Source organism: Homalodisca vitripennis, chromosome 4, assembly GCF_021130785.1.
Source record: "Homalodisca vitripennis isolate AUS2020 chromosome 4, UT_GWSS_2.1, whole genome shotgun sequence".
NCBI classification, from domain to species: domain Eukaryota; kingdom Metazoa; phylum Arthropoda; class Insecta; order Hemiptera; family Cicadellidae; genus Homalodisca; species Homalodisca vitripennis.
In genome coordinates this window covers 76,222,377-76,234,976 of record NC_060210.1, presented here as the reverse complement: position 1 = coordinate 76,234,976, position 12,600 = coordinate 76,222,377, and the positions used below count along the sequence as shown (strand labels likewise).

At 33.7% G+C, this 12,600-nt stretch overlaps 1 protein-coding gene across 5 annotated transcripts in view; it reads left to right on the top strand.

Moving 5' to 3' along the window:
- The first annotated feature begins 2,264 nt into the window (after positions 1-2,264).
- The window catches only part of LOC124359548 (serine/threonine-protein kinase mig-15), a 111,838-nt gene continuing 101,502 nt past the window's right edge, over positions 2,265-12,600 (top strand). For all 5 annotated transcript variants that reach the window (XM_046812382.1, XM_046812384.1, XM_046812381.1 and 2 more), the window contains exons 1-2: positions 2,265-2,561; positions 12,296-12,361. In XM_046812382.1, the coding sequence (XP_046668338.1) occupies positions 2,493-2,561; positions 12,296-12,361 (135 nt within the window). In that variant the 5' untranslated portion in view covers positions 2,265-2,492. The remainder of the gene's footprint in view (positions 2,562-12,295; positions 12,362-12,600) is intronic.

The following is a 12,600-nucleotide window of genomic DNA, read 5'->3' as shown; positions in this document are numbered from 1 at the left end:
ATGACATGACTTCGGACTGGGAAATTGTTACTTGTGGGGTGCCACAGGGATCGATTCTTGGTCCTTTATTATTTGTACTGTACGTGAACGATTTTCATTCTGTACTTAAACATAGCTCATATCACATGTATGCTGATGACCTGCAAATCTATTCACACTTTAAAATTGACTCCATTAATAAATGTATCACTAAAATCAATAGTGACATTACAAATATCGTTATGTGGTCCAAAAATCATGGCCTGAGACTAAACCATGCAAAAACGAAACCAATCATTATTTGTCACTCTCGTTTACGAAACTCAATAAACTTCAATACTATTGAAACGTTAACTGTAAATGGTAACACCCTGCCATACTACGACAAGGTGAAGGATCTTGGTTTGACTATAAACTCGACTTTGACTTGGACTGACGCTGTTGCGGAGATTTGTAAACGGGGTTTCGCATCTATTCACTCACTCAAACGTTTACAACGATTTTTACCAGAACATATCAAGCTGCTCTTGACTAAATCACTCGTACTTACATTTCAATTACTGTAACTCCGTGATCAATGATACGACCATAGTACTTAGTGAGAAGCTGCAAAGAACTCAAAACTACTGTATACGTTACGTTTACGATGTGAGACGGGAGCAGCACAGCACGCAGAGTAGAATATTTGTACTATATTCAGTCAAATATTCTAAAATTAAAAGATCAAAGATCCTTCAAAATTCTAAAACTAGTTCATTCAATATTGAAATTTGGTTTTCCAAGATATTTTTCTGAATATTTTAAATCTGTGTCTCATGTAGGTGTAAGAAGCACTCGCTCTGGCTCATACATTTTGAGAATGCCTCAGCACAGGACTGCAGTGTTTGATAAGTCATTCTATGTAATGGCTTGTAGGTTGTGGAATGCCCTTCCCCAAACAATTACTTCCATCGATAGCAGTTCCCGGTTTGTGGCGAAACTGAAAGATATGTATCTTGAGCGGTTAGCCGGGGCAGTTCCGGTCTGAGATGCTGTGGGCGTGACATTGGCAGAGAGATGAATGTGAGATTGTGTGTGATAAAAGTTCATTTAGCAATAAATACTTTAATTTATTTGTATATTAAAAATATAAATTTATATTATATGTTTTAAGAATAGTAGAGATGGTTAATTTATTAATGTGTTAAATTTTAATTACAACACGTTAAAATATTACATTAATTTCACTAATTTGTGTAAATGTAATTATTTCTTTATTTTATTATCTTTATTATTTTTTGTTTTATTTTTAAATAATATTTATTTAATGTTTTAAATTTTACATTGCAACAGGTTAAGTGTAAGAAAGGGTCATGCGGCCCTAACTTTGCCTGTAAAAATAAAGAATTTTTCATTTTTTTTTTCATATTCACATCGAAAGGTTTGGTCAAATGGACATTACATACCATCGCACCAACACCGATTCGTCAAAAGCTTATACCGATGCCTCTTTCCAAACGCTAAGAAGTAGGAATGCTATTAGAAGACAGGAAGATGCCGAACGTCATAAAGGAGTCGAATTGTTCTTGATCATCGCCTGTCGTTCTAGTGAAAAAAGGATGGTTCGATGCTGTTTTGCGTAGACTATTTTGAATAAAGGAAGCTTGATGAGGTATCTAAGAGAGACAACTATTCGATACCTAGCACTACCGATGTGTTAGGGACACAATGACAGGATCGCAATAGTGTTCTAGTTTAGACTTGAAGCGTAGATATTGACAATTGGAACTATTATTGATAATAGTGTCTTATGTTGACAAAGTCAGTTAGAAATGATAAGAAACATTTTTACACCATGACTGGCCAATAAGCACAGTAACAGAGGTATTGCAGAAAGTTTGTGCAGGGAAGTCAAGTGCACTTTGAGGAATCAAAAAGATGCAGGAGTATTTGCGGAAGAGGGTTTTCTGGGTGAAATTCAGGATGGATGTGAATTTGTGGTGTGATACGTGTGCCATATGTAAAGGCCCAAAAGTTCGATCTAGGGGCAAACTTTTGCAATACAATGTCGGTGCTCCTTGTTACAGCATTGATGTAGGTATTTCTGGCCAATTTCCTGAGATTACATCACCATAGTATAAATCATAGATCTACACTAATTTCTATATGAAATACAACATTTTATAATCCTAAAAAGTTGACGGCTGTTTCTTATTTTATAGTATGGAACGTGTTCGAGGGAACCAAATCAACTGTTATGTTGGCTATCATGTCTAATTGTAATGTGTTCTGTCGAGGTGATCGGATGGAGATTAGATGACGTCATGTTCTAGAGTTTATAACTAGGTGTGGACAAAGAATGTGAAGTAAAGTGACAAGTGTATAAACGTTATTGTGAATACCAATTATGTTAAGTGCGAGAAGGTAGCACAGAAGCCAAGGGGACGATCTATCCTTGGCTTAATTGTTAATTTTTACTTTAGTTTAAGTGGGTTTTATCGTGAATTGTAGTGCTCCCCCGTGTTGTGCTCAAGATGGCGCATAATAATTTAGCCCCTAGTGTAAATTGTTCCTTAGATGACATTGACTTAAATGCTCTTAAGGTAAATATGGTGTAGATATGTAAACTTAAATGTAAGGGTGAGTTGTAGTGGATTAAATTTTAAGTATTTGAAATTGTAGAGTAGTTGATTCCGTCCAATAAACAGACACAAATTTGTCTATTGAAGACCATAGGACAGAATCACTGGGATATTTTTACTTACATTTTAACCCTTTGCACTCCGGAGTGAAATTTTGTGTCACTGCCAAAAACTCCAGTGGCTATTGCAAGTGTACTAGCGAAAAACTCCAATGCCATTTGATCAAAAGTGTAAGGGTTTCATAAAAAAATCATAACTTTTTTATTTTTAGTACATAAAGCCAACAATTTTGTTTTGTTTTGTTTGTTATAAGTTTCTGCATATAAAAGAACATAAAAAATGCTGATCCAAAAATCTTGTTTTTTTTTTTTTAATTTTTTTATATATATTTATGTAAAAATATTTATAAAATTTCACTTTCAGCTCTTATAACTGACTAAAATTACATTGACCCCCTATAAACTGTTATTATTTTTTGGAATTCTTATCTAACTATGTATCTACACTCAAAATTTTATGAACTTACCTCGAAAATCCAAAAAGTTATGGGCACTTTATCAATTGGTGTCAAATTCTACAAATCGTGAAATGTCTGTGATATACTGGCATATTGTCTATGTTTTGGCACGAAAGATAAAAATCATACAACTTTTGCTCTGTATGAATGCAAAGTAAAGAATACAAATTTTAGATAACACTGATTATGAAAAAAATAGCATTTTTACTTTTTTCATGGAATTTTACTTATGTGTAAAAATAGCTAAGTTATAAAATCTAAAAATGTTTTCTCAACACAAACCGTTTATTACTGTTTGTATTGCACAGCAAAAATTGCAAAGTAAAATGTTATAAAACAGAACAAAACTAAACTATCACTAAGATCGCCGATGTATTCCATACCACTAGCAACAACATTCCTAATCAGCGTGTTTTCACTAACAGGTGAAGCCCGTTTCCGAGACATTTCCTCCTCGTCAGACGAAAGCTCACTCATACTGAACACTTATTTTATACTGTTTATAAACAATATAAAACACTAATTATATTGAAAACGATTTATCCACTGAAAAAGAGGTTATCTGAAACACGAACTCACAGCAAACAAAGCACGAACTCACAGCGAACAAAGCAATACACAAGCCAGCTGATATCCTGACTTCAGCTGATACGTCATAGAAAGTGATGTTGCATTATTCATTACAAAAAAAAAACATAGAGTATCAAAGTTTACTACCGTACATCGTTATAATCTATAACTATCCCAGATTGCGTATATCGCAAATTAGGTGCATTTGGATCATTTATGTAGCCAGTAAACGCGACTTATCAACGGTCCGACATATCGGACGTCGGAGTTTATGGCCTAAACTGCGATGTCCGATATTTCGGACCGCGGAGTTTTTAGCCTTAACTACGATGTCCGATATGTCGGACCGCGGAGTGCAAAGGGTTAATTTAGTTAATTGCAATAGAATATATGTTAATTATATGACTGTTTTAAAATAGATATTTAGCTATAATTAAGTTGTCTAGGCTTGACTTATGGAAAGTCTAAATTAAATTAACTAGGGCCTACACATTAATCACTAATTATACTAAAAATCAGGGTATCAATTTACAATAACGTGACCATGGAAAGGTATGTTCATTTTTTTCCCTGAAAACTACAATTTTTCCTGAAAACAATAGTGAAGAAAAAATTCGTCGGCAACGAAAATCAAAGGAGTTACGATTTTTTGAAATCCACTGAAAACTCTGTTTTTGACAGTACCTCTGGCTGAAATGATGCTGACTAGTACGTTAATCCTGTCAACGATGCCTGCCCGCTGCGCAGTGCTGAGCACTGCTTGCTCTTTTAGAAAAAAAATTAACTCGAGCTTGCAAAAGTCGAATCCCAGATCACGTGATGCCCCTGCTCCTTAACCCTCCAAGTGTTGTTCGACAAAATTTTGTCGGTTATTTTCCATTTTTAATGCAATAATGCCCGAAAGGCATCAATATAATACAATAATATACTTTCCCCCCAGTTTATATGCACCTGTGATAATAATACTTGGCTATAAATGCCCAACCCCAGGAAAAAAGTCCATTTTCCATGGTCACGCTATTGTAAATAAATACCAAAATCAGGTTTTAAGTTTTCGGTAATTGTGATGTTAACAGCTGACAACAAAAAACTATTTTTTGTTACCTATCACTATTATCTTCTGGAACAAAACAATATAAGGCTTCTTTGGGTGGAAATGAGAAATAACAAAGTTGTAGAACAGTAAATCATGTGCGGAGAAATATTTCCTTGAAGTACATCCATGTGGATCGTCACATGATCACTGTGATTCAACCTCGTGATGACATCATCCGCCATCTTTTGATATGTAAATGAACAAACGTACTGAAATGGGGAGATGTTTGACCCAAATGAAAGATGTTTCTGTAAATTTAGACCTGCAAATGAATTAGTTGTTATCGGTTCGACACAAATATCTCTGTACTATCAGAGCAGGCTAGGCTGACCCGTAGATATCAAATTCTAGAGGGACTGATAAGAAATTTAAATTTTAAAATAATGCAAACAAATTTAATCAAAGAGTAAAAAACCTAATATAATATATGAATGGGCCATTACAGTAAACACTAACCTGGCGGGTAGAGCTTAGAAGCAGCAAGAAAAAAGTTGTGGAGCCTGGTATGTGGGTGGGGTATTTTAGTCTTGAAAAGGAATTCTGCCAGGTACCTGACAAAATGGTCACCATGGGACACAATAACGTTATATTTGCCCTCACTTATGGCAGTCTCTCTCAGTTGTGTTTGTATGGGCACTGGTAACTGAGCCAACAACACTTACTTTACTTTTACAAACCTTTCTACTATTCTACAACTGAACATGAAAGTTTCCCAGTTTAAAAACAACACATACCCGCACGATGAACAAACATAAGTACAAAAATACCATATTCTATTGAAAACTCAATTATCCTATCTGATTTTTGTTGAAACAAACACTTTGAACTTGTTCGATTAAACATTCTGACAAACTCAATTCATGGGTAGACTTGAATAAGCGGCCTACACTCGTTATTTGGTTGTAATGAATTGTTTGATGTTTTTATCCGAAGGTATAATTTGATATTACAGTTCATTTAACGTAACATATAATTTTTCCACCTTATTACTTATAGCAGTTTTAATGTAAATAATAAACGTCAAGAAGTAACTAATATATTGAGACTAAAAATGGCGATGAATATGAGGAAAATATGTGAGATATTTCTCACAAGTGACAAGATTAGTGAAAGTGGCTTCAACATGTACATTTGGCTCAGTGGTAACCCATGGGGAGAATTATTTTCTTCATTTCACAGAAGCTGTACTCATTGCTATCAAGCTGGTCATGTTATAAATATTGTAAGGTTTATTTGATATTTAGTCTAGGACGTAGTTGGTTTTGTAATTTTAGTGTTAAATTTATGTTTTTAAAATTGTAATAAATGAGATTCTTCTTGTTACGGTAATTTATTATAACTCTTCTTGTATATGATGTTTTCATATCAAAATTGGATAATATATTGAACAATTCAACAAACACAACCGAATAACAAGTGTAGGCCACTTATTAAAGTATCCCCCAATTCACGGAGGTTAAAATTAGTAGAGCTAGTTGATGTTTGATCCATTATTAATAAATGGCACGCACTCTCTGAACTGCAGTAGGCCTACACAATATCTAATGAAGCACTGGACCACAGGCCCGGTACACTCAGACAAGAGTTTCGACATCAGTCGCAGCCGCAGATAACATTGAAGTACACAAATATTGAGACACATAGGGCTAGCACACAAATAGAACATCAAAATATTTCAAACTTAGTTATATATGAATATAGCCCTTAAAATTATGTTATTTGTCATTTCTACCCTTATATATTTTTGTTAAGGGAATGTGCTGTATACGTTAATAACATTAAAATTTTGATTGACTATTCCGACCGTTAACCCTCCTGCTACCAAATTTTATTAAAACTATGATTTTGAACATGTTTACTTTAACAATTTCACAATATTTGTTGTTTTTGGCTGTGGAATAATAAGTGGGGGGCCATCATCACTACAATTGAATCATCGATATTCACGAGTATCGAATTCTCAATATTCATAGTTATCTAAAAATGCTTAAAACAAAATATCGAACTAAATTACATAATAATAAATATTTCAAACAACAATATAGTTCTGCTGGTTTTATATCTTAAAAATTAATATATTAATGATAGGTAAAAATTATCTATGATATATATATATATATATATATATATATATATATATATATATATATATATAACATACAAGAAAGGTATGTAGGTTTTGCACAAAAACAATTATTTCATTATATATTTTTAATTTTTTCCCCTGTACTCCAAAGAGTACCTAAAAAAGTGAATTTACATTTAAAATTCAGCAATCATGAGCCTGAGGGAGTACATAATAGTCTGAGGTATTTATTTAAGCGGGGGATCAAATTTAACAAACCACCAAGACAGGCAAACAATAAAAACAGTAATGAAATGCATAGCAATGTGTACCCAATTGGCCGCACAACGCTTTTACAAAAGCCTGGTATGTAACCAATTGGGTATACAACACCAGTTGTGAAAGATCCCATTTATCTGATCCGGTACATGACACCAGTTGTTAAAGATCGTGTGTATCTGATGGGGTACACGTTGTCGTCAACGTGTTAATTGACCCTAAGCATCCACGCAACGATTTTCATTACAAAATGAAAGATTAATTCAGTATCTGAGAGTTTATTGTATTTGTATTGCTAGTCAATGGGTTATAAATACACATAGATCTCATTATTAAGTTATTACTTTTTTTATAGCAAAACACAGCTGATTTATTCAATAATATGAAACACCTGTAACACAATTTGGTCTGTCATCTTGGTTTGTTAGTTTAGATAATCCGAAATATCGATGATTTGATTTTCTTGATGGCTGCTTATCATACTACGTCCCTATAATTTGAAATACCTGTAACGTAATTCAGTCCGAAATTTTGGTGTTATATCCTTTTGTAGATAAGATAATCAGATTATCAATGATTCAATTCTTGTTGTTGCTGCTTATTATACTTCAACATTTTGTATATACTGTGAGGAACATCTAGATAGTGTCAAGTAGAGTGAGATGTTAGCACTTTATGTGTTATACTGTTAACTAACTATACCATGTTTTGTTAACTCTTACCGTGCCAGTCTCATAAAGGCTTTGAGGAAAAACTGGATAGTGTCAAGTAGAGTGAGATGTTGGATGTTATATAGTGATAGTCAACTAACTATATTACATGTTGTTAACCCTTACCAAACCAGTCTTGTGTAAACCGTGAGGAACATTTATGTTGAGTCAAGTAGAGTGAGATGTTGGATGTTATATAGTGATAGTCAACTAACTATACTACATGGTTGTTAACCCTTACCAAACCAGTCTTGTGTAAACCGTGAGGAACATTTATGTTGAGTCAAGTAGAGTGAGATGTTGGATTTTATATAGTGATAGTCAACTAACTATACTACATGTTGTTAACCCTTACCAAACCAGTCTTGTGTAAACCGTGAGGAACATTTATGTTGAGTCAAGTAGAGTGAGATGTTGGATTTTACATAGTGATAGTCAACTAACTATATTACGTGTTGTTAACCTTTAACATTAAAATTAAATTACATGCCATTCAAAACAATTACCTGCCCGATTTTGTAAGAAAACCAATATACGGATGGATGCAGGTGACAGTTTGATTTTGAATCTCAATACATACTGTTGTTTCCTGTAGATGGCATTGAGAGACAAAATCAAAAGTTCTTAAAACCCTGATATCAACACTTATGGCTAAAGGCATTCGTGATTACAGAGTGTAGGTTTTTAATAACAATTCAAACGACCAAGTTACAGGTGATGGAAGGACTGAATAAACTAATGATAATAAGTAAAAGTAGTAAATGAAGGTAACAGCCTAATAATTCTCTGTCAAGGAATGTTTTTCTCTATTTGCTAGAGCTGTGGAGTAGTGCCTAAGGCACCACGGAAGTCTGCACTAATGGCCAGGGACATTTCTAATTGGGGTATTTATTTACAATACCGTGACCATGAAAAATGGACTTTTTTTCTTGGGTTGGGCATTTATAGCCAAGTATTATTATCACAGGTGCATATAAACTGGGGGGAAAGTATATTATTGTATTATATTGATGCCTTTCGGGCATTATTGCGTTAAAGATGGAAAATAACCGACAAAATTTTGTCGAACAACACTTGGAGGGTTAAGGATCAGGGGCATCACGTGATCTGGGATTCGACTTTTGCAAGCTCGAGTTAATTTTTTTTCTAAAAGAGCAAGCAGTGCGCAGCACTGCGCAGCGGGCAGGCATCGTTGACAGGATTAACGTACTAGTCAGCATCATTTCAGTAAAATTGCCAGAGGTACTGTCAAAAACAGAGTTTTCAGAGGATTTCAAAAAATCGTAACTTTTTTTATTTTCGTTGCTGACGAATTTTTTCTTCATTATTGTTTTCAGGAAAAATTGTAGTTTTCAGGAAAAAAAAATGAACATACCTTTCCATGGTCACGTTATTGTAAATTGATACCCTAATTGGTACTATTCCATGCTAGATCGTCCAATATGATCTGAGGTTGAGGTTGTGTTGCCAAATATGCTCGTAAAGGTTAATTTAAACTTTTTTATGACTATAATACATATGTATGTACTGTGTACTTATATCTCTTGATAACAAATAGTAGATATGGACAGAGGATTACTATGTCACCTTCATTCATTTGTTATTTTTTATGTCTTTCTGATACTTGTGATCGTGTTATTAAATCAATTGGCTTTGTAATATACTTCAATATTAACCCATTGCGGATCATATTGTTTTGGCGCGCGGGCACGAATTAATTTACGGTCAGCGGCCGCACGAACAGCAATGGTGCACCACAGTATCGCTCGCTATCGTATACTAGAAAATTCGGCTGTGAAAGTATTTGTTCAGATAGAACATGGGCCTGCTGGGGTATCCGTGATGTAGGAACGATAACACGCGAGCAAGGTTCCGGGGTGGCAGGGATGATGTCTGAATCATAGTCTAAATAAAGCAGCTCGGGCGAAGCAATTACAACATCCGGGCCATTGTCTAGACTAAACCCCCCAACATGTACGTCTGCGTCTTTTCGTTGTGTCACTAACCTCAAAAGTATTATAATAACAACTGAGGAAAACACCCAATTAGAAGCGCTAAAAAGCAGAGAGTAAACATGAATGATTTTTCAACTTCGACATACAACTGCGATCTGTAGGATACTTTTTAAAACTCTAAACCTAGACCGTTGTTAAACACTCTTAGTTGACAAGTGAAGACGATCGCCCAATCTATCAGACATTAAAAGAACTATTTGGAGGGAAATTTAAAAGCAGACCGCTTTTGCGACCAGAGGTCGTCATCGTGCCGCCGTTAGGCCCGGCCGCTGCGTGACGAGCCCAGCTCGTCAGTGATCCGTAATGGGTTAAACAATTTAATTAGATACTGTAATTGTAGAGAAATTACCGCCCCGTATTTGGATGATCTTTTACATATTTTGACAGTGAAAACTACCTTAATCCTTTAACAGCCACACTCGTGTTAACACGTGTAAAACCACTCCTTTACTACATGACACCTGGGTGCTGTAAGATGATGCACATTGGCCTCTAGCCTACTAGTGTTTATTTGAACTACTGCAAATCCACAGTAGTGCTATTCAATTACTACTACACTCTGATGGTCAACTAAGGAACTACCATGAAAACACATGTGAAGTTTTATCTGAACGTTAGAAATAGAATGTTGTGTTTTCTAGTTTTTGCAATTTCGTTATTGCCGTTGTTACTGTATTCAAAAAATTTTGATTGTGGTTCAGTCTGTGTGGCAGGATTTATTTATAATAATGATAATGACTTTTTATCATTTTTAGATTTGTCCAGATGCGTTGTTGTAAGTTTGGCATTCAGCAGTGTGTCATTTTTCTGAGAATTAGGGTGATCAGGATCTAGACTCAATTTATTAACCACGATTTCATATGACAAATCAGGAGATTTTGGCTGCATTTTGTAAATAAAGATGTTGTGAAGTGATGGTGGACGAGAAATGCGCTACATTTATTCAGACTGTGTAGCAGCTCTATGCGTGACAAATAAACATGGCAGTACTGGGTGATAGGACCATTGAAAACTCTGCACTTAAATGTTTATTTAAATTATCTATAGATTCAATCTTTAAACCATCTATTAATCAAAACTTAAATAGTTAAAAATTTATAATTAGAGGTTTAGCTGCTTGCAAGACTGCATGTTATAATTCAAACCTCAATTTAACTATTTATGACTTATGTTTTAACTCTTTGAATGCCAACGTCCGATTGTACCGGATGTCAAAAGTTGGCCGAAAAGTAAAGATTTTACTAGATGTTACCCTGGGGGAAAAAAATCACTAAAAAGACTTTATATTTTTAAACTAATATCATACTAAATTGTTCGTGAAGAACTTTTTTTTCAAAATAAATTGTTATAGTACACTTCCGATCAATTGACTTTAACGAAAATCAATCTATAACTCACATATAAACATTTTTGGTTGACATGGTTACTGGAAACAATGTGACATTAGTTTCTTATAAGTTGTATAATTCACTCATTATTGAAGATAAAAACTTCATAAAAACTATACTATAATAAATTTTAATTCACAAGTCCTTTTTTAAGCCTAAAATTGGGATGCAATCTTACTGTAGTGGTACAGTGTTTAAGGCACCCATGTACTATTTTAATTAAAGCTTATTTTAACGCAAGGAGTTTGGTTCTCCGTCTTTACAACCTTATAAGTTTTATTGCAAATGGATAATATCTACTATTTGAAAAGTTAAGTAACATAAAAGTATGTTAATGGGGGCAGCATATGTGGTGTTGGCCAATGGCCAAATGTGTCACTTATGGACACGTAACTCTTTTAGGGTTAAATAAATTTAATTTATTAAATTTTGGCTTCGTCTTATGATTTTTATTATTTTGTAATATAAAGTTGTTCTTGAAAAAGACTTAAATTTTATAGTTTGGTCACAAATAAAAAAAAAAAAATGTTTCAACCAGGTAAAATAAATCTCAAACATTTTCACCAGGTTTAAATGCTGCCACCAGTTCTGCAGAGAACTGAATAACTACCACCTCAATTGTTTAAAATGATAACATGACAAATCTTGTTATATATGACCAACAATCGATACACTTTGTACTCACAGACTGCCTACAGCCTATTGAACATTTAAAGTAGAATATGGAGCTCCGTTCAGCAAATTTTAATTGCTGATTTGGGAATGAAAAAAGTTTATACCAAATTTGTGCCTTATGTTTCTAATTTACAATAATAAAAATTTGTTTTGTAAAATAAGTTGCAACATAATTTATGTATTTTGTAAGTACTTGTAACTGTAGTCAAATTCATTTTGCGTTTTGAATAACTTAAAAATTACATTTTAAATTCTATCAATTAACTTTAATTATATATAATTTACTTTAATTTTGTAAGAAAATTTGATGTAGCAGTACTCTACGTTAAGAATAAGGACTATTCTTAATGAAAACTAAGAAATAAAACTGGATTTTTCAGGATCCTGCTGGAATTTTTGAACTAATTGAAGTGGTTGGCAATGGGACATACGGACAGGTGTACAAGGTAAGCTTCAAAATACATTTTTTCTTTATTGGTCTAATACTAAGAACTACAAAATATACATTTTTTCTGTTTTTGCTACAATTACTTGCAACATAAAAGGTATATGGAGAGAAATAAATAAGTGAGAAAAGAATAGGTGAAGGGATGTGTCTGGGACCAACACTAAGATACCTGTATGATCACAGAGTTACAAAATGATTTAAATTTAAGATTAAAACTCATTAAAAACTCTATACTTT